Source organism: Oryctolagus cuniculus, chromosome 2 (genome assembly GCF_964237555.1).
Source record: "Oryctolagus cuniculus chromosome 2, mOryCun1.1, whole genome shotgun sequence".
Classification (NCBI taxonomy): Eukaryota; Metazoa; Chordata; class Mammalia; order Lagomorpha; family Leporidae; genus Oryctolagus; species Oryctolagus cuniculus.
This window is the reverse complement of record NC_091433.1, coordinates 77751770-77775145: the sequence shown is the minus strand read 5'-3', so window position 1 is coordinate 77775145 and position 23376 is coordinate 77751770. Positions and strand designations below refer to the sequence as shown.

Genomic DNA, 23376 nt, shown 5'->3' with positions numbered 1-23376 from the left:
CCACTTCTTGGGAGACCTGGATGGAGTTCCCAGCTCCTAGTTCTGGTCTGACCCAGAATTAGCTGCTGTAGGTATTTGGGGAATGAGCCAGTGGGTAGAAGATTTTCTTTCTCTTTCTGCTTTTCGAGTAGAGAAAATAAAGAAACACCTTTTAAAAATTATTTCTAAGAAATAAAATGATTGTCATTATTCAAGGTACTTATATTCTATAAAGTTAGCAACACTGAACTAGTCAATAATGAATCATTGACCTTAGGGGAGATATAGGATTAAGTTCTATGAGTCTCTGGTCACATTTTTTTATTACCTGATTAATATACAACTTTGTTTCCTATGAGTTCATGTTTAGAGATACCTTATTTGACTATCTATTATTGGTACATTAACATTGAACACACAACCAACATACTCTGCATAATTCATCCCTGAACAAAGCTTATTTAACACACGTATTTTGTCCATGAAGGTCATCACAGCCTTCTTATGTTCAGGAACAGAATTTAAGCCCTAAGCAGAGGGACCATTTTAAACAATAAAGTCACCAAGACTACCAGAAAAATTGCAAAAAACATTGCATTGCACTAAATAGATTGTGAAAAGGATACTTGACTGATGTATGAGAGCTAAAACGAGATGGCAGGGCGCAAGACCCGACAGCTCAAGTATTTTGCCGCCTTGTGCATCTCCAGGTCTGAGAAGGACCGTGCAATGTGAGCACTGACTCTGGGGGCAAGTAGATGAATTGCAAGTACGGACTCTGTCACCATGAGGGCAGCTCACAAAGGTCACAGAAACTGGAATGAAAACATAAGTTTGGGTGCAAAAGTTTTTTTGAAAGCCATACACAGTTTTTTCGTAATACCCTTTTCCTATGGACTTTTTGAAAATCCCACATAATGAGAAAGAACTGTAGTGAGATCTCTGACTCCATAAAAATTTTAAAAAGTTCTGCAGGACAAAAATCTAGACAAATGTATAGATGAAGTCAAAAGACCAGAAACAAAGTAAAATATCTCCAATACATGTGATTTTTTAAAATAGCTCATTTGCTCGACCTATAGAGAATTCTTCAGAGTCGGTATGAAAAAGTCCAACATTGTGTCACTTGTAATAACATGGACGGACAAGAGTGCATGATCTCACTTACATGCACGATGTACAGCAAAACAGAACTCATGGAATTAGAGCAGAATGGTGGTCACCCCGGGCTGGGCAGTGGTTAGGGACTGGGGGTGCACAGGGAACAGTGAAATATTCGTTAATGTTTCTGTTAGACAAGAGGAGTGAGTTCAAAAGACAAAAGAAATACCAAGAACCCAAAAGAATGGTGAGACCATATGAACAAATAGCCCCCCCAAAAGAGAGAAATACAAAATGCTTCATGGGACCAGCTTTGACATGTCTTCAGAATGCCATTCGGGACGTCCGTGTCCTATATCAGAGTGCCTGGGTTGAGTCTCAGGTTCACGCCCCTCATTCCAGCTGCCAGCTGATGCACACCCTGGGAGGCATCGCTGATGGCACAAGTACTGGGGTCCCTGCCACCCACGTGAGAGACTCATTGAGGTCCCACCTCCCAGCTTTGACCTGACCCAGCCCCAGCTATTGCAGGCATTTTGGGGCTGAACTAGGGGACAGGACATCTCTCTCTTTCTCTCTGTCCTTTGTTCTTTCAAAATAAATAATTTAAAAAACATATTTACAGGTAATTACATATATGACCCAGTAAGAAAGACACAAAAGGACGTAGAATGCAAACTGCCCTCCCATCTCAGTCTCTGGGTACCAAGCAGTCTCATCAAAGGCAACCTATGCTATTAGCTTCCTGCGTAGTCTTCATGAGATGTTTTATATACATATAAGCATCTTTGCACCTATGGGCGTGCATATGGGTGGAGTTGTCTTTCTTGATTACACAAATGTGTACATGCTATACAAATAATCGTATACCTAGCTTTTGTTTCTTTCAGTATATTGTGGAAATTCTTTCTTATTTTTATTTCTAGATCTGCCTGGTATTAAAACCCACACAGAAATCCATGCTAACAGGCCTTATTAACACATAATATATGTTTTTGCTGCTACACATTACAGTACAAATAATATTTCTTAAATACCTCTTGCAAAATAGTCATGTATTCAGTAAATATCTTTTTGCCCATTTGTATGTTTTAATTTTGTGCTATTCAATAGTAATATTTTACGCCGGCGCCACGGCTCAATAGGCTAATCCTCCACCTAGTGGCGCCGGCACACCGGGTTCTAGTCCTGGTCGGGGCGCCGGATTCTGTCCCGGTTGCCCCTCTTCCAGGCCAGCTCTCTGCTGTGGCCCGGGAGTGCAGTGGAGGATGGCCCAAGTGCTTGGGCCCTGCACCCCATGGGAGACCAGGAGAAGCACCTGGCTCCTGCCTTCAGATCAGTGCAGTGCGCCGGCCACGGCAGCCATTGGAGGGTGAACCAACGGCAAAAGGAAGACCTTTCTCTCTGTCTCTCTCTCACTGTCCACTCTGCCTGTAAAAAAAAAAAGAAAAGAAAAAGAAAAAAAAAAAAAAGAAAGAAAGAAGAAATAAATGAAAGGAAAGAAAGAAGTCCAAGGGGATGAGTGGAAGAAAAGACAGTGTAATAATAGCACTATCCCCAAAGGGAAATGGTTTTTGTTTTAGGTTTTCCACTTAGAAAAGCCATCAGATGTTCCATTGATTATTTGTACTTGTTATTAGGTTAACAATTTGTATGAATTATAATTGATTACTAATAATATATGGCGTAGGTTTTAAAAAAAATCCAGAAATAACTGGTTTCCAGTTGCCTAAATAGGAAACACTGGGTCAGGTTCACTATTTTAGTGGTGACACTTTTAAAATCTTTTTTAAAAAGATTTATTTATTTATTTGAAAGTCAGAGTTATACAGAGAGGGGAGAGAGAGAGAGAGAGAGAGAGAGAGAGATATCTTCCATCCAATGGTTCACTCCCCAATTGGCCGCAATGGCCGGAGCTATGCCTATCCCAAGCCAGGAGCCAGGAGCTTCTTTCAGGTCTCCCACATGGGTGCAGGGGCCCAAGGACTTGGGCCATCTTCTACTGCTTTCCCAGGCCACAGCAGAGAGCTGGATCAGAAGAGGAGCAGCTGGGACTAGAACCGGTGCCCATATGGGATGCCGGCACTTCAGGCCAGGGCGTTAACCCGCTGCGCCACAGCGTTGGGCCCCAACTTTTCAAATCTTATGAACCCTATCACCCCATTCCCAGTTAAGCTTGTGTTTAGGTTTTGAAACTAACTCTTGCATGACAACTAGGTCTTAAGGCAGTTGTCAGGGGCAAAGCGAGCAGGAGTCTCACCCAAATGCGAAGAACTCCAGTGACTGCAAGACAGCAGAAATGCCAGCATGCTCCCAGGAGATGCTGTGACCGGGACAGAATGACAACACTTGCCTCTGAAATGAGCTGCTCGGGTTTGGGCTGGCAGATTGTGCATGGGGGCCTTCTGTGCTTTGAAATCTCTACTTGGATCAGTTTAGAAAACAGGAAAAAAACTAGGTCTGGTTTATTTTTGAACCATATTTCCTTTTTTTAAAAAAATATTATTTGTTTGAAAGGCAGAGTTAGGGAGAGGAAGAGGGAGAGAGAGAGTGAGAGCTATCTTCCATTTGCTGGTTCACTCCCCAAATAGCCATAGCATCCATGCCTGGGCCAGGCCAAAGCCAGGAGCTTGGGACTCCATACAGGTCTCCCATGCGTGTGGCAGGGTCACAAACACTTGGGCCATATTCCACTGCTTTCCAGGGCACATTACAGGGAGCTGGATTGGAAGTGGTATAGCTGGCACTCGAACTGGCACTCTGATATGGGATGCCGGCATCACACACTCCCACACTGCTGACCCTGAACCATATCTACTTTTTACCTGACATCAGAGACAACTGAAAATTGAAAATTAAAAATTTATTTTTGTGTGCATAATAAAAAATTACTTTTTAATCATTAATAAAAGATTTTTTCTAATTTATTCAAGAAGCAGAGACAAAGATAGAGAGAGCTATCATCTTTCACTTTCCAAATGCCTACAACTGACAGGACTAGGCCAGACTGAAGCCAAGAGCTGGGAACTCCATCCGGGTCTCCCATGTAGGTGGCAGGGATCCCACCGCTTGAGTCATCTCTGCTCCCCTTCAGGTCTGCGATGGTAGGAAGCTGAGTCAGGAGCAGGAACTGGGAACTGCCCCCAGGTGCTCCCTCCAGTGGCATGGGGGCATCTTAACTACCAAGCCAAACATCCACCCCCTTTTCAATAATGAAGATTCACTTGCCCCTTGATTCACAGTGTGTTTGTTCCCAGTCTCAATGGCCAGCTTTGATTAGCTAATTCATTCTCTGGTTACCATTCCTTCACTGAAGCAAGAAAAATTTAGAGCATGCACTATATAGCTTGCAGGATAAAAAATGGTTCCTCATGTCTGCCCTTAACAAATGTGCACAGAATGTGAAAGAAGGGGTGGGCGTTTAAGCTAGTAATTAAAATGCCTGCATCCCATGTTGGAGTACCTGGGTTCAGTACTCAGTTTCAGGTCATGATCTTAGATTCCTGTAATGCTGACCCTGTGTGGCAGCAGCTGACTCAAGTAATTGAGTCCCTGCCACCTGCAAGAGAGACCTGGATTCAATTCGTAACTCCTGGCTTCAGCCTGGCCTAGACCTGGCCATGGTGGGCATTTGGAGAGCGAACCATTGGGTTGAAAAGCTCTTTCTCTCAAATAATAATAATAGAAAAAATTAAAGTGAAATGAGAAAGAAAGAGGATCTATTCTTTTTTCCCCAGATAAGATCTCAGCTAAAAGCTCCCAATTAAAAAAAAAAAAATTGTTTCAGCAGACTTCAGAGAAAGTGGTCAGATTAATTTGTTTTCAGCTAATATTTGCCCTCCATGGGCCAACAAATTGTGTTGAATTGAGCCAATTATATATTTTTTTACTTAGTCATTGCATGATGGGGAATCCCCACTTCGAGGAATGCACACAGACATGTTGTTATCACTCATTAATGCCACGCAGTAATGGGATTTTTGGAAGGGAGCATGATTGCTGTGTGCTGGAGCTCACCACAGCATCATTAGTATTCTTATTTACTTTTATTTATTATTTTTTTTTGACAGGCAGTTAGTGATAGAGACAGAAAGAAAGGTCTTCCTTCTGTTGGTTCACCCTCAAATGGCTGCTATAGCCGGTGCGCTGCGCCGATCAGAAGCCAGGAGACAGGGTCCAAGGACTTGGGCCATCCTCCACTGCCTTCCCGGGCCACAGCAGAGAGCTGGACTGGAAGAGGAGCAACTGGGACAGAATCCGGCGCCCCGGCCGGGACTAGAACCCTGGGGGACTGGTGCCGCAGGCAGAGGATTAGCCTATTGAGCCGCGGTGCCAGCTGAGTATTCTTATTTACTTTTAAGATAATAGAATGGCCAGGCTGGGAAACCTTCTTGATCTTCTCCTTGAAATAAACTCTTCCTTCTACAGCATCTCAGTGCAAGCATTTAGGAAATGGGTAATGGCATTATACTTGGGAGATCCATGACTCCCTGCAAGATGAGTGATATTAGAAACCAATGTCGGATAAGCCAGGGGTGCCTGGACACGGGGAACATTTCAGAAGCTGTGTGCATGTGACATGGCTTCTGTTTCCTCTTTGATCCACATGCTTTCTGAACAGTTCCTTGCAGCTCTCACGGTCTGTGAACCTGTTCTTATCAATATCTTTGAAGTGATTTTCCATATTATTCTTAAAATTGTGTCCCTTAGGCCAGTAAAATGGCAAACACCTTTGCAAGGCTATTTTTCTTAAAACACAGCCACCTTCTTTGAAATACACAGGATTTCAATTTTAAAATACTTTGCGAATTATATTTTCCCCACTATTGCCCTCAGTGGTGGATTTTTTTTTTTAAGATTTATTTATTTATTTGAAAGTCAGAGCTACACAGAGAGAGGAGAGGCAGAGAGAGAGAGGTCTTCCATCTGATGGTTCACTCCCCAACTGACCACAACGGCCGGAGCTGCCCCGATCCAAAGCCAGGAGCCAGGGTCTTCAGGGTCTCCCACGTGGGTGCAAGGGCCCAAGGACTCAGGTCATCTTCTACTGCTTTTCCAAGCCATACCAGAGAGCTGGAGCAGCTGGGTCTCGAACCGGTACCCATATGGAACACTGACGCTTCAGGCCAGGGCGTTAACCCGCTGCGCCACAACGCCAGCCCCAGATATTTTTTTCTCAGAAGCATTATCAGGAACAGTGGCTATGAGATCTCACCTTTTTCTAAGACCTCAATCATTTACATTAGAATAGTAACACTGGAAATCTTATTTTTTATTCACGTGTGTTCCACTGAATCACTGGCATCAAGGAACCTTAATTTTGCTTTCATTGTCTCATAATTTGGCCAAGTGTCCATTAAGGAGTTATCGAACAACATCATGATGTATTTCAGAAGCAGTAGAACAATCATCTTTGAATGGTGGGTGGTAGAATTTTTTCAGGCAAAAAAAAAAAAAAAAAAATCAAAAGAATGCCAGTAGTTACAAATAGCAGCTCCAGTGTTTTCTTGCAATGTTTCTGGAAGAGAATTAGATTATTTGTCTGTGATGAGATGTAATACTAGGCACGAGAAGATAGAAGGTTTGTTCCGAGGGCTGTTCATTTATGTGACTATTTGCTTCATCATAAGAGCTGGTAGAGCTAAATCTTTGGAATGCGTGAACCTTGACATTTTTCGACAAAATTGCATACCGAGTTAATAATAGGCACTTTATAACCTAGCACTGACAATAGCTTGGATAACAGGTGTCCAGCATTATTTTTTAATTCAAATTCTCATTTTTAAAATTTGAAAAGCATGTTTTGTTATACAAATTACTTTGTTCATAACCATTGAAAAGTTGTCTACAGTGGCTTATTGTACACAGCCACAGGGGGATGGATCTTTGGAGGGACAACAGAGGAATAAACGCCTTAGTATACATACATTCATACCGACAGAATACATGCAAAATGAAACACACACATGAAGTTAAGAGACTGCTGACCGTCCGTCCCCGAGATGCTGGACCTCACGTTGACATTCCCAGCCATGGGCCAGCTTGCCTGTTGGGATTGTGCTAGTTTTCTAAGCCCATGGAAATGATCTCAGTAAGCATCCAACCAATACAATGCCTTTTTTCCACGCCCTTTTCTAGTCCTGTTGTATAGGAAAACATGGGAGTAGTCTCTGAAGGTTCTTCCTTTACTTCTGTGTCCTTTTTTGGTCAGTTAGTGTAAAACTCCTTGTTACTAGACACATGAACTTGTTAATAGACACATGAACGGATCATATGTAACACAGGTTTCTCTCTTGCAGGTTGTGGGACTGGGAAGTATCTTAAAGTGAACAGCCAGGTACATGCCCTGGGCTGTGACTACTGTGGGCCATTGGTAGAGATTGCCCGGAATAGAGGATGTGAAGTCATGGTATGTGACAACCTTAATCTCCCCTTTAGGGATCAGGGCTTCGATGCCATCATCTCCATAGGAGGTAAGGCAGCCGACTCACACGTTCACCCTTTGCCATGAGAATAGCTTACATGTTGAGGCCACTCTCGGGGCTCAGCATCCATTCTCTGTAGAGAAGTAGATGTAATTCCTTTTATCCGATTTTTTAAAATACCTCGACTACTTGAGTTATGTAACTAATCTCAGATGCACTGATGGTGCATATGATTATTTTATCTATTTATGCCATCATACTGTTATTGTATTCTTTCTGCTGAATCATTCCAATTTCTTTTACTTTTGAGTAAGAAAGTATTAGAAGACTCTTACTCATTGAAAGGACTACTTTGTTCTATTGAAATAAAGCCAGATTCTTCCAAGGCAAAGTAGGCTTTTAGGAGTCAGATAACCTTTGCAGTCCACAATAGTACCCTTTATTAACAAAATTCTAGGGCTAAAGTACTGAATGTCACTTGCATCAGTCTGCCACTCACTGGGACTCAGGTTCCTAGAGAAGATGGGTCCCACGTGGTACCAGATCGCATTGTTTTTATTATAAGGCCTCCACGCTCTCTTACTGCCAGAGATTGTCCATGAGACGAGGGAATCTGTTCCTCAGATTCCCCAGATGTGTCCAGAAAAGCACATGCCAAAAATGGAAAAAACATACAGGCCTGAAATATACACAGGAAGGCTCATCTACCTAATATAGGCATTCCTGATACCAAGTATGTCATATTTAAGTATGGTAGAAAAGTCACAAGTTTTTTTTTTGTTTGTTTGTTTGTTTTTTGACAGGCAGAGTGGACAGTGAGAGAGAGAGACAGAGAGAAAGGTCTTCCTTTGCCGTTGGTTCACCCCCCAATGGCCGCCGCAGCCAGTGCTCTGCGGCCAGCGCACCGCGCTGATCCAAAGGCAGGAACCAGGTACTTATCCTGGTCTCCCATGGGGTGCAGGACCCAAGCACTTGGGCCATCCTCCACTGCCTTCCCGGGCCACAGCAGAGAGCTGGCCTGGAAGAGGGGCAACCGGGACAGAATCCGGCGCCCCGACCGGGACTAGAACCTGGTGTGCCGGCGCCGCAAGGTGGAGGATTAGCCTAGTGAGCCACGGCACTGGCCACAAGTTGTTTTGCAGTGGAAAAAATCTTTTGCCAAATAATTCCCAGGTGCTCCAATGCATTTTTAAAAATTAATCTGTATATAATGTGTTTCAGCAAAGCAAGGCCATCTGCTATTCATGATAAAAATACAGATTAAGGCTATTTTCTGTCTCCTGAAATAGATTGATTTATTCCACGTCAGAAGGGACTCTATCTTTGCACAGGAAGAGGATGCAGACCTAGAAGCCATAACCTTGAACCTAGTTAGGACTGGCAAGAGAAAGTTGCCGTGGGAACCTGTTCTATGACCATCTTACTTCTTTGCAGTTGAAACTGTGGGCTCCATTTTAGTTGCAGACATTAAGAGGAGTGTCTTAGTCAGCTCAGGCTTCCATAACAAAATACCACGGGCTGGGTGGCTTAAACAGCAGACAATATTTATTTAACACAGTTTGAGAGACCAGGGTACCAGCAGAACATAGTTCTTGTTTTTTCTTTCAAAGATTCATTCATTTATTTATTTGAGAGGCAGAATCACTTTGATGCACAGGTTAGGGCCATCATCATGGGAGTGGATTAGTTGTCTTGGGAGTGGCTCCCAAGGAAAGGATAAACTCAGTGCACTTCCTCACTGTGGGATGCCCTCCACCATGCAGCAAAGAAGCCCTGGCCAGATGCCTGCAGCCCCTTGATCTTGAACTTCCCAGCTGCCAGAACCGTGAGCTGAATAAACTTCCATGGCTGATCATTCCCCCAGTCTGTTGCATTCTGTTACCAGAACAGAAAATGGACTAAGAGTCCTGGTTCCCATCTTCTAGTTAGAAGTGCTTCCTGAGGTGGAAAAACAGCGTATGCATCTGTGAACTATAACTGTGATCTAACGTGATGTAGTCATTGTCAGAGTTCACATTTAGAATGATACTATGGGAAATTTTAGTAGACAAGCTCTCTTCTGTTCATGCATATTTACTGCCCTATCTAGAATTTCCTGCTGGCACTTCTTAACATGAAGAAACATTCTTTTCTTTTCTGTGTCACTTAATAACAATCTGAAAGATAAGCATCACATCTAGCTATAAATTCACTCTGTCTTACTAACAGGTTAGAAAATTCTAGGACAGTTTGGCAACATATTAAATTAGCATCAGTCGACTTCTGCTTTAGGCCAGTGGTCTCCAGCTGGGGTTACGTTGCTTCCTGCTCACCTCCCCACCTCAGGGACATTTGGCAACATCCTGAGAGATTTTTGGTTCTCAGCACTAGGTGTGTGTGTGTGTGCTAATGTCGACTAGCAGGTGTCCTCCCAGTAAAGAACGATCTAGTCGAAAACATCAATAATGTTAAGGTTGAAAAACCTGCTGGCACTGGCACTGTGGCTGAGCAGGTTAAAGCTTGCAGAGCCGGCATCTCATATGGGCTCCAGTTCAAGTCCCGGCTTCTCCACTTCTGATCCAGCTCCCTGCTAATGGCCGGGGAAAAGCAGTGAAAGATGGCCCAAATGCTTGGGCCCCTGCACCCATGTGGGAGACCCAGAAGAAGCTCCTGGTTCCTGGCTTCAGCCTGGCTCAGTACTGGGTGTGGTGGCCATTTGGGGAGTGAACCAGCGGATGGAGCATCTCTCTCTCTCTGTCTCTCCTTCTCTCTACCTCTGTAACTCTGCCTTTCAAATAAATAAATAAACCTTTAAAGAAAAAAAAGAAAAACTAGCTTTATGGCAAACCTATAAACCTGAATGCTTATAGTTAGAGAGAGGAGGCATATATTCTAGAAAAGGTAAATAGCAATAAATCATAAAATGCCCAGATGCACCAGAATTTTAAAGGTAGACTTCCCACCTGATTCTGGAACACAGTTATTCAGCCTGTTTTGTGGATTCTCAATAGGAAAATATTACAATGGGACACATACATTGAATACGAATTTTGCCTTTGAGTTGTGATCATGCTTTTTAAACAAAAAGGATGTTGTTTTATCTTTTAAAAATTCAACATGTTTCCTGACAGTGATATTTCAGAGAAATATATCCTTACATCCCATTTGAGTTATTTACAGTGTTTCTTAGTAAGGTGTGTGTGTGTGTGTATGTGTAACATGTTAGTGTAGTGAAAAAAATCTTCACTTATAAACTACTTTTTTCTGACAAAAAAAATTTGGCTTAAAAGTTGTTACTTATTACATATTAAATATGAATGTAAAGCATAATACAAAAGATTTAGGCACTTGTTGGGTCGAGTAATGGTTTCCAAATGATTGGGAATGAATGACCTCTTACTCTTTAGTGAATGAGTAAATGCAAAGACCTTATAACTTGAAAAATGAATCTTTTGAAGCCACATACAATCCTGAAATGAAGCTGTATGAATCGCAGTCTTAAAATTTATTAAAATAGTCCTATTTTAATTGTTTTTCTTTTACAATGCCCATAATCTGTGTGCTCAAATAATCATTACAGTAGTTGCATTCTAAAAAAAATCTCAATGAACACTCAATTAGTGAATTCAGGGGATGCGGATAACAGGACTGGGTTCCTGTGAGGCTCTGGTCTCAACACTTTTGTTGACCGATGAACACATAACCTTGTCTTATGTGTGTCTCATGTTGAGGACACTAAAGCCATGCCAGCGACACTGCAGTTCCTGACATGTGGAGGCTCATCTAACTCAGTGTCTTCTCTCCAAGGCACAGCACAGCCTTTTTTCTGTGTAGGATAAGACAGCATGTCATCACCATGTTAGAGCCAGTTTACATAGTGAAGTCACAATATGCAGAAAACACGGCCAGCAAATAGACCACAAAAAGAACACGTGTTTACTGTAGTAGAGTGAAAATAAGGAGGCAGAAGTTTTCCATCTCAGCTGGGAATGTGCACCCTGGGAGATGTGGCTGAATGACCACAGAAGCCTGGCAGTATTGATGTTGGGGAATTACACATCAATTCTAGTGAATGGTTGTATTTAGAGTTGCAGAGTTCATGAATAATTAAGGTAGACTACATTGAGGAAAGTTCTAGAGTGAATTAGGGGCAAGTCATGGAAGACATCAACAGCCCCAAGGAATCACAGGGAGATGCGAGCATTAGCATTGTGTGGGGTCTTAGTCCTGAGTGCTAGCTTCCTTTCAGCTCAGTGACGAAGAATCCAGTTCTAGAAATCTGTGCCTCCACGTGAATTCCTCTGGGGCGTGGGAGGGAGTGTTCTGACACCCTGTAAGGTAGTGACTGGTCAAAGACCGCAAGGCGGGTCGGTTCACTTGCAGATCACGAGGAAGTACACGGGTGTCCTGTCCTTCCATCCCATCCTACGCTCACGAGTCCAGCGTTCTCACACTGCTGCAGGATAGGGAATACACAGGGTGCCTGTTGACGGGTCCTCCTTCAACAACTTCAGTCTCCCTCTAGGTATTTACTGTCTGTGCGGCAGAGGAGCTACTGAGCGTCACTGCCTACAGCCAGCACTAACAGCTGGGCTGTGGCCAGCTTTAGGGCAGCTTTTCCAGCCTCCATCTCTGCCCTCCTGTTCCCATCAGAGCAGGGGTCTCCCTCTTTGGGGCTGATTTCTTCCCTGGGATATGTAGTAGGCCTGGATGTAGAAAAAAACAATTTGATATTTTCTCTAGACATGATACTGTGATTAACCTCCCCAGGAACTAACACACTAACTCTTTTCTCTATATTGTTGTATAAAAATATGTCTAATGACACATGACTACATAAAGGCAGTCTGAATTTTTTTAAAATATTTTATTTATTTGAGAGTAACAGAGAGAGGGAGAGAGAGAAAGAGAGAGAGAGGTCTTCTATCCACTGGTTCACTCCCCAAATGGCCACAATGGCCAGAGCTGGACTGATCTGCAGCCAGGAACCAGGAGCTTCTGCCGGGTCTCCCACGTGGGTGCAGGGGCCCAAGCACTTGGGCCATCTTCCGCTGCTTTCCCAGGCCATAGCAGAGAGCTGGATCGTAAGAGGCGCACTCGGGACACGAACTGATGCCCATATAAGATGCCGGCACTGAGATGGAGGATTAACCTGCTGCACCAGCAGTCTAAATTTCATTCTGAGTTTGAAGAGGTTAGAAGTAAAATGAAGCCCTACGATGGATTTTTTTAAAAAGACACAACTATTTAGTATATATGAGTACGTTAAATTATAAGCAATCCTTTGAACTTGTGCTGGGTAGGCTTATCTTTGTGTTGTCTAAATAGAAAAATAAGTGTTAGCATTTTTCTTTACAAGTGTGGGCTTTATTAATTTTATTAACACTGTTTAGAAGTATCAGTTGGTCATTTAAGCAAGGAAGTACTTCATGGAGTTCTATCAGGGAGCGTTTACCTGATTTGGTGTTCCTGTCACTGGCATCCTGCTCACTAGCAGAAGTCGCAGGATTTGGGCACTAGGAGAGACCTCACGGCTTATTTCTTCTAGGCTTCTTCTTAAATTTTAATTTTTAATCAGTTTTTAACAGATTCAATGTGATTTGTATACAATTCTAAGAACACAATGATATTCTCCTCCTCCCTCCCTCCCACCCTCCTTCTGTCTTTTTTTTTTTTTTTAGTTTTTGAGATAATATATTTTAAGTTTACATTACAGTAAACAGGCTTAATACTTCATCATGTAAGAAATTTAACAAGTGTAAGCCCACTAAATTACGATCTTTTTACTTGTTAAACTTCTGGGCTTCTTATTACAGAGGAAGAAACCTAAAATCTATAGAACTTAAATATCTTGCTAAAGATTGGGCAACTAGTTAAGTGGCTGAAAGTCCCGGATCTCCTAAAGCCAGACCCGTGCTGTGTCTGCTGTCCCCTGCCCTGTGGGAAAGAAGAGTTTACTGTGTGGATGTCTCCTCATTGCTGTATTGGAAACACTAGTTTACAAATACGCATGCTGGTGTCTGGGTACGTGTTGAGATACAGTTTCTTCTTTTTCAGTCATACACCATTTTTCTACAAAACAGAGACGAATCAGAGCAATCAAAGAGATGGCCAGAGTCCTAGTCCCTGGTGGCCGGCTGATGATTTATGTCTGGGCCATGGAACAGAAGAATCGTCACTTTGAGACACAGGACGTGCTGGTCCCGTGGAACAGGGCCTTCTGTGCCCAGCCCTTCTCGGAATCCAGCCAGCCCGGGAGAAGGCGGCTGTGTGGCCATGGAGAATCCAGCCGGCCCTACCCCGCTCCTTGCTCTGAGTGTAGCTGTGCTGTTTGTTACAAGGAGCCGTGCGCTTCGAGAAGGTCCCACAGCGTGGACTGTGAACCTGTCATGGCGAGAACCTGTTGTGCAAATATTTCCAAGGAAGGCGAGGAGGAAAACGGATTCTATAACTCGCTAGGGAAGTCTTTCCGCTCCTGGTTCTCCTCCAGGTCCCTGGACGAATCCACTCTGAGGAAGCAGATTGAAAAAGTGAAGCCCTTGAGAAACACGGACGGGCGGGCCGACGGCACCGGCACCATCTCGGTGCAGCCTTCCAGGCGCTCTAGTTTCGACTTCAATCACCGAGAGCCGTTTTGCACAAAACAGCAAAGCCTAGATGAGGAAGTGTTTGTGGAAACGTCTTCCCCAAAGCATCTGGAGTGGCCGGGAGCAGGGACTGGGAACTGCCCCCAGGGACTCCCGCCAGTGTGGCATGGGGGCACCTTTACCAAGCGTTGGAACGGAGCAGTTAGGAGAAACGGAGGCGGGGATTTCCTGGATAGCGCTCATGCCGGTGAGAACTGTGTGCGCGCAGGGGATCTAGAAGAAGGTAACCTTCCTTCTGCCGGGAGGATACTGAGGCGGGTTCCTGCGCTGGAATCCGCAGATTCCAACCCGGACGACGCGGCTTCTGTCCAAGCACAGCAGCCTGACCTTTCCGACGCCGGAGCCTTCATGCGCTACTACCACGTGTTCCGCGAAGGCGAGCTCAGCAGCCTGCTGGCGGAGAACGTGTCCGAGCTTCGCATTCTGAGCGCTGGGAACGACCATGGCAACTGGTGCATCATCGCGGAGAAGAGGGAGAGCTGGGACTGACCGGATCCTTTCAGCGCCTCCAGCAGATGAGCCATGCTCTTTGCAACAGTTTGCTGTGGTTATCTGAGTTGGCATCCGGTTTTATTAGTTTCTAGCCCACTCATACTTCAGTCTGTAGAGACTATGAATTAAATCTCTCGGGACAGCAGAGAGCTCTGCACCTAAAACACTGGACACGGAGCATTTGTGCTTAAGCACAGTGTGAACATCAAAAAGCTAAAGAAGCAATAGAACATGCACTTCAGCACAGTTTGGATTTTTCCCCCCAAAATGAAATGCTTATGATGACGTTTATGTTGTTTTTCAGTATTAGATATTGATTTGCAAAAGAGTCTACTGTTAAATAGACCTTTCAGATGGTATTCCTATAGAGGAAAGAGAGGGTTTCTGGTTCTTGGGTTGTAATTTAGATCCCTGTGCAAGGTAACAGGTGTGCTTGTTCCGCTGGGCAGATGTATGTTGACCTTGGGATGAACTATTTTGTTTCCAAGACCTTGCTGCTTTTTGAAGTCTTCAGGAAAGCGGGTGATGCTGGAGTCAAGAGACCTAAAGTTCTCTTTCTGAATTGCAAGAAAACTTGCTTCAGAATGACTGCTTCCATATGACTTGTTGTTGGAGTTTTAAAAATAATATCCTGGTACCTATTTTATTGCAAGCAACCATATTTTACTAATTGGATTTATATGAAATCAAACCCTATTTCAGCCACATTTTAGAGAAATGAATGAGTTGGTATTGTACAGCCACTGCGCCACTGTAGATTTAACCCAGGGTCTGTTTAAATCCATGTTGTGGATCCTGAGACATCAATATATTTAGAACAGAAATAGAGACCGAGGAGAGGCCAAAAGAAGTTGACTCCTGGATGTGGTCTCCAGTGGAGGAGAAAATCAACGTTTGACAAAAGCCTTTTGTGCTTTATGGGCCACTGACATCCGGGCTGAAAATTCAACTCTTGTATTAGTTTTCCTCCCTATTAGTAATGGGTCTCATCTGTTTTGGAGTTATTTTTTCCTTCAGTGATTGTTATTAAAATAATAATGTTGCTTTTGAAGAAACGTAGGTTCTTTTAAAAGTGTGTCTGAAAATTATTGATGTCATTCTCTTTCAGCTTCAATTAAGATCGCGGCATTGGAGTGTGGTGGCTAAGGCCACCTGGTGAAGATGAGGCGTATGGTCTGCATCGTTCTGTCACATGTTGTATCAGGAACAGTGGGGACAGACATGCACACGGGCATCAATTAAAAGTTAATTTAGTGTGTCTTCCATTTATTTTTTTATTTTTTAAAGGTTAATCTTTCTTTTTTTTAAAGATTTATTTATTTATTTGAAAGTCAGAGTTATGGGGCCGACGATGTGGTGCAGTGGGTTAAAACCCCTGTCTGCAGTGCCAGCTTCTCTTATGGGCACTGGTTCTAGTCCCAGCTGCTCCACTTCTGATCTAGCTCTCTGCTATGGCCTGGGAAAGCAGTAGAAGATGGCCCAAGTCCTTTGGCTCCTGCACCCATGTGGGAGACCCAGAAGAAGCTCTTGGATCCTGGCTCCAGATTGGCACAGCTCTGGCCATGGCGGCCAATTGGGGAGTGAACCAGCGGATGGAAGATCTCTCTCTCTCTCTCTCTCTCTCTCTCTCTCTCTCTGCCTCTGCCTCTCTGTGTAACTCTGCCTTTCAAATAAATAAATAAATCTCAAAAGAAGGGAGGGAGGAAGGGAGGGAGGGAGGGAAGAGAAAGAAAGAGAAAGAGAAAGAGAAAGAGAAAGAGAAAGAAAGAAAGAGTTACACAGAGAAGGAGAGGCAGGGGGAGGGTCTTCCATCTGCTGGTTTACTCCACAGTTGGCTGCAACGGCCAGAACTGCACCAATCCGAAGCCAGGAGCCAGGAACTTCCTCCAGGTCTCCTACACTGGTGCAGGGGCCCAAGGACTTGGGCCATCTTCTACTGCTTTCCCAGGCCATACCATAGCAGAGAGCTGGATCAGAAGTGGAGCAGCCAGGACTCGAACCGGCATCCATATGCGAGGCTGGCCCTGTGGCATATGTTCTTTCAAGGCGGCTGATCATCCTCTCTCCAAGTGAGCTCAAGGAGGGTGTACAAATGTTATATATTTGACAATAATTAGATACTGATCCCTTGCACTTTCTGTCATCTTTTAAATTTATTTATCTCAATTGTAGGTTTATTGTGATTTGATTTGATTTGATTTAAGAAAACCATTCTTGATCACAAAAATACTCTGTGATGACTTTTCTCCTTCAATCCCTTAAAAACATTAAGACTGTTTTCCCATATTATAAGGGAATAAATTGAGGATTCTGGCTGGCACTGCGGCTCAATAGGCTAATCCTCCGCCTGCGGCGCCGGCACACCGGGTTCTAGTCCCAGTCGGGGCGCCAGATTCTGTCCCGGTTGCCCCTCTTCCAGTCCAGCTCTCTGCTATGGCCCGGGAGTGCAGTGGAGGATGGCCCAAGTGCTTGGACCCTGCACCCACATGGGAGACCAGGAGAAGCACCTGGCTCCTGGCTTCGGATCAGCACAGTGCGCCGGCCACAGCGGGTAGGCTGCAGCAGCCACTGGGGGGTGAACCAACGGAAAGGAAGACCTTTCTCTCTCTCTCACTGTCCACTCTGCCTGTCAAAAAAAGCAATTGAGGATTCTTTGGGTATTTCATTCATTGCATTGATTCGTGGAACCCTGCAGTGTGCCAAATGCATATGAAATAAGGCACTGAGTATCTGGGGCCTTGAGTGTATACAGAATATTAAATCAGCTGACCTGTTAGTGCCAGGCTGCAGCAGTCTTCATATTTATTGTGCACCAACTATCAAAAAAAAAAAAAAAAAGCAATATCCAAGACCCTCTTTTGGAGACTCACAATCCATATTAGCATATTTAAGGACTACCTTCTATTAAACCTGAACTTAATTTAACTGATCTTGCCCTAGATATATTAGCATCCCCTGTGAAATATACTTCAGAAAATAATGTGTCCCATAGAATAAAAACTCAAACTCCTTTAGATGACATTTGGGCCTTTCGCATGTCGACTTTCTTCACCCTCATCCCCTGCAGTGGCACCCACTTTTTTCTGTACTGCAATACACTATTTTGAAGAATGCATTCATTAGAAATTACATAGTGACAAGTAATTATCACATCTCCTACATGTATGTTTGTATTTAAAATGCCGTTATTGAAGCCCTTCTTAAAAGAAAACTGTAATGCAACAGACCTCCTTCTGTCCAGGGCCACATGAGGTAAGTGTTGGTACACGCCCATCTAACAGATGGGAAAACCGTGGGTGTGGAAGGGAATTAGAGAAGCATCAGTAGACCCTGATGCTCAACTCTCAGCCCTATCATAATTCAAAATTACGATTATTGTTTTGCCATCATGAACTCTGAATTTGCAGCCTTTCTTATCTTCAAAACTGGAGTGGAGTATTTAAAAAGAATTTACACCAACCAAAGAACCAAAGCTTGGATTATAATTGCATAAAAACATTCAGCACGCGTGCGTAATGAGAAACCCACAAGAGTTCATCAAACAAAAACAGCTGACCGAATTTTCCTACCTTGAATTCACCAGGCATCCTAGAACATGTAATGCTTAAATAAGACTGTCAGTCATCTTGGTCATACCACACACTCTGTCCCCTCTCTGCGCAGGTCTTCCCCAAAGGGTTATGCACAAATAATCACTTGTACAGGGCAGGATCAGGGTTATAATAGTCTGTCTGACCAATCTAATGGATCACTTGGGAGAGCTGGTTGGTAAATTGGATTCCCATTTGGCAAATACCTAGTTCTGGGAAAGGTAAACTTTACCCCAACTCAATTAATTTTTAATTAATCCACAGGACACAATATATTTTCTCCACACTGAATATTTCTTTTACTGTGTGTATTATCTCCAGAAAAAAGCAGGAGTCACTGCAGTCCCTCTGTGGCCAGGTGTAACTTGGATTTCCTGACAAATGTACAGTTGTGTTTGTGCTCATCCAGCAGGGCATTTGGCTGAATGACAGGCATTCGTTCTTTTTAAGGGCAACTCATACCACTTCTAGTCAGATTTTCTATTAATGCATGGAGTGGGACTCTCTTAGGAACGGTTTGCTTTTCTTTGTTTAACCAGAACACTGGCAAGTCCGAAGGCTTGCTAAGGAGGACCTGAGTGGATTCTCTGAGACGTCTGAATACGTGTGGGAGACTGGTCCATGTTCTGTAGCTGCCCTCTCAAATACGTGCGTATGTACATGTATATATAAACATCTGTGTGACCCTAGCTGTCTACCAGTTGCTGTCATTACTGGCCAAGGAAAAGTAGCACTCCTGTGCACTTACAAACACATCATATTAGCCATTACCATGGAAACACATTTCAATGAATAGATTTTTTTTTGTTTCCTGGAAATTTAAACATAATGGTTAAGTGTGGTGGTACATCTTGTGATCTTCACATGTGTATCTGTGTCAAAAAGTGCAAAAAAAACCTTTTTTTCTGTGATATACAGTTATTTCAGCTTATCCCAAAGGAAGCTAGCAAAAGTTTGTTTGTTTTTGACAGGCAGAGTTAGACAGTGAGAGAGAGACAGAGAGAAAGGTCTTCCTTCCTTTGGTTCACCCCCCAAACGGCCGCTATAGCCAGCATGCTGCGCTGATCCAAAGCCAGGAGCCAGGTGCTTCTCCTGGTCTCCCATGGGGTGCAGGGCCCAAGCACTTGGGCCATCCTCCACTGCACTCCCAGGCCACAGCAGAGAGCTGGACTGGAAGAGGGGCAACCGGGACAGAATCCGGTGCCCCAACCAGGAATAGAACCCGGGGTGCCGGCGCCACAGGTGGAGGATTAGCCTAGTGAGCTGCGGCGCCGGCCAACTAGCAATAATTTTAAAAGCCCAAATTAAAACATATAAAATGTCTTGACTGTTGTACTAATTTAAAGATATTTTATTTACAGTAACTAATGATGTTCAGGATATTTTTTGCCATATGTGTTGTTAAAAATGGTGTCATTTGTAGATTTATAATATGTATTAGATTGTTTAAGCTATGTTGTCAATGTACTTCTTTTTTAAAAAAATATTTATTTGAGAGATAGAGTTAAGAGAGAGAGGGAGAGACAAAGAAAAAGGTCTTCCTTCGCTGGTTCACTCCCCAAATGGCCACAACATCCAGAGCTGGGCTGATCCCAAGCCAGGAGCCAGGAGCTTCTTCCGGGTCTCCCATGCGAGTGCAGGGGCCCAACAGTGTACTTGTTACACATGTTCCTGGATGGACAAAATTTTGCTGTTCTTCACTCTGAGGGTGGCACTGCTGGAGCTGTTAATTCCCATGGCCAGCTCTCATGAGACTTCAGCAGAACTGGGCGAGTTTGATTTGAACTTTAGACTCTCTGTCTATAAGAAACTAAGTTACCGGCGCCGCGGCTCACTAGGCTAATCCTCCACCTGCGGCGCCAGCACCCCGGGTTCCAGTCCCAGTTGGGGCGCCAGATTCTGTCCTGGTTGCCCCTCTTCCAGTCCAGCTCTCTGCTGTGGCCAGGGAGTGCAGTGGAGGATGGCCCAGGTCCTTGGGCCCTGCACCTGCATAAGAGACCAGGAGAAGCACCTGACTCCTGGCTTCAGATCGGCGCAGCGGGTAGGCCGTAGCAGCCATTTGGGGGTGAACCAACGGGAGGAAGACCATTCTCTCTGTCTCTCTCTCACTGTCTAACTCTGCCTGTTGAAGGAAAAAAAAAGAAACTAAGTTAACTATTCAGTGATAAATGATCTTTAATAGATTAATAAAAATTATTGATTTTAAAAAGGTGTATTATAAGATGAATAAAGATGTATTTGACTATCTGAAAGTAGGTATGGTGAAATAGGGCATTAACACGGAAAGAACGTCATTCTATCTGCTGCTTGGAACACCAGCACATTTGTCCTGTGAACTGGTCTGCCCCATCTGCTGTCAGAGCCTGGTCCGTGGCGGGGGTGGGAGCCGGTGGCCCACACTGCTGTGGGTTGGTCACAGCTCAGAGGGGGTGCACTCTGGCAACAGATGGTGTCCTGGCACCCTCTCCTGTGGTGTCAGAGCAGTTCCATCACTCAGAGCACCAGCTGGGTCCTCACCATGGCTGCTTGAGACAAAGATGATAGCAAAGGAGATGGATCCTGTGCCAGTCTTCTGTTGAAACCCAACGAGACCCTGGCTTCAGGAAACCCCCAAATCTCCCAATCCTGTAATCCACCTTTTCTTCCTCATCACCCGACTGCCTTTGCATTTAGGATAATTTAGAGCACACTCAAGTTCATTGGTAGCAATAAAATCCTTTCTGCCTTATCCACCAGTTTTTCCATTACGTTTCCCCAACATTTATTTTAATTTAATTTATTGATTTGAGAGAGAGAGAGAGAGGCAAAGACAGAGAAAGAGCTCAATCCAGGTCTCCCACCAGGAACCCAATTACTTGAGCCATCATCACTTCCCCCAGAATCTGCATTAGCAGGAAGCTGGGGTCAGGAGCCAGAGCTGGGAATCTGAGCAGGCACTTGAATGTGGGACACAGGTGTCTAAACCAAGAGACCTCCCACTCACTCCCTATTTTTGTTTTTGAAGGGAGCATTGACTAAGGCCTTTCCAGCTCCTTTTCTACCTTTCTCCTAAATCTTTTTTTTTTTTTTTTTTTTTTGACAGGCAGAGTGGACAGTGAGAGAGAGAGACAGAGAGAAAGGTCTTCCTTTGCCGTTGGTTCACTCTGCAATGGCCGCTGTGGCCGGCGCACCGCAGTGATCCGAAGGCAGGAGCCAGGTGCTTCTCCTGGTCTCCCATGCGGGTGCAGGGCCCAAGCACTTGGGCCATCCTCCACTGCACTCCCGGGCCACAGCAGAGAGCTGGACAGGAAGAGGGACCGACCGGGGCTAGAACCCGGTGTAATGGTGCCGCAGGTGGAGGATTAGCCTATTGAGCCTCGGTGCCGGCCTCTCCTAAATCTCAACCCCTGCCCTGAACTCCAGAAACAAACCAGTGTTTGCTGTTTTAAAAGGGTACAGAGGAGCTCTCCCACCCACCACTGACTCCCTGTATTCTAGGGAGGAACAGTCCCAGCTCTGGCCTGTGGAATGTACTTCCTGGGAGCAACTGACTGAGGAAGGCCACTGCCCAATGGCATTGGGTTCCTGCATCTTGAGTTTCCTCCCAAGATAACCTCTTATCTTAGGTCCCTTAGGGCTAAGGCTCCTGTAAGGCACCAGCTGTGAATCTCTTATTCATGAGATTTTTATCTGAATACTGATGAGAACTGCTGGGGCATGCTTTGTCTCCAGCGTTCATCATTCAAGGATAAAAATGAGAACTACCAGTGACCAATATTTGCCCATCCACTACTAGATTTTTTTCCCCTCAAAAACAGAGCAATCACAGTGATTAAAAACATAATGAAGGGCACGATAAGTTGAGATAGAAAGGGAAACTCTTCCTTCCCTACACCCCACCACTGAAACATAGGGACTTCTTAGGCACTTGGACTTCCATCTGTGAGAACCCTAGTTCTGCCCACTGCACGTGCAGGTGAGTTTTGTGAGGATGAATAAAAGGCAGAGAAAACTGGAGAAGTGGGTTGCTGTTGGAGTCCCATGGGCCTTAAACATCATGCTAATGGGTTAACAGATCTAAAGGTTAATCTAGTCGGGCGTGGTTATTCGAACACTAGAGAAGATTTCTGAGCAGGTGCTTCAGAGAGATAGCTCTGCAGAAGAGAAGGGGAGGGCTGTGGTTTGAGTGCGTCCCCCAGAATCTCACGGGCTGGGAGCTGGGTCTTCAGCATGGTACTGCTGGAGGGGGACATTTTCAGAGGTGGAGCCCAGGGGGAGGTCCCTGGGTCATTGCGGTTGGGGGTGGGGGCTACCCTTGGAAGGCACTGCTGGTGTCCTGGCGTGAGTTCTTGGCAAGCGCACTTGTTATAAGAAGCCTGCGTCTGACCCCAGTTGCCCACTGGCCTCCCATTCTTGGGTGTTGAGTGTCTGCAACTGTCAGCTAAATAAAACCTTTTTCTGTATAAAGTCAGCCTTTCTCGGGTGTTCTGTACTACAGAATTGACTAACACGGGAGGGTAGAGAGGCAAAAGTCTGGGATTTGAGGAGTCAACAATAGAACTAAGGGAGACAGAGTGAGGACCCGGCACCATGAGTTTAGAAACAAAGATAAGAAACGCCAGAGCCCAGAGGAACTGGAATCCAATTAAAGAGCCAGAAGAAAAGGGGAACTACTCCTCGGTTCACACCTCACTTGCTCCTAACAAGCAAGTAGGTACCCATGGGGGAGACATTTGAGCCGGAAGTTAAGACTCCTGCATCCCACATCAGAATGCCTGGGTGTGTTCCACTCCACTCCCACTTTTCCTGCTGATGCGCTTCCTGGGAGGCAGCAGGTAACTGTGCAAGTCGCTGGGATCCTGCAACCTATCTGGGAGATCCGGATTTAGCTCTCAGCTCCCGGCTTCGGCCCCAGCCCTGGCTGTTGTGGACATCTGGGGAGTGAACCAATCGATGGGAATTCTGTCTCCCTGCTCCTCAAACATCTTAAAAAATTTAAAATCAAAGTCAAAGGAGGCGTGCCCAATCCAGGGGTGTCTGCAGAGGGCGCCAGATGAAATGTGGAGCTCTGCTGCCCTCTTGTGGTGACTCAAAGCCCGCGGCTGCCGCCACATGCCAGGCAGGGTTTCATCGCCTTACAGAAGCCACTGATCTAACTGGCAACCAGGCAGCCCTGCAGGAAAA

The 23376-nt window shown here is 44.7% G+C and overlaps 1 protein-coding gene across 11 annotated transcripts in view; it reads left to right on the top strand.

Annotated features, from left to right (window-relative positions):
- The window catches only part of TRMT9B (tRNA methyltransferase 9B (putative)), a 58113-nt gene extending 42435 nt beyond the window's left edge, over positions 1-15678 (top strand). For 6 of the 11 annotated variants that reach the window (XM_070068506.1, XM_070068504.1, XM_070068503.1 and 3 more), the window contains 2 exons: positions 7380-7553; positions 13542-15678. In XM_070068506.1, the coding sequence (XP_069924607.1) occupies positions 7380-7553; positions 13542-14620 (1253 nt within the window). In that variant the 3' untranslated portion in view covers positions 14621-15678. Of the gene's footprint in view, positions 1-5150; positions 7554-13541 lie in introns of all 11 variants that reach the window. The other 5 variants (XM_008274061.4, XM_070068509.1, XM_070068507.1 and 2 more) reach the window with 5 other exon arrangements.
- Positions 15679-23376: the final 7698 nt, after the last annotated feature.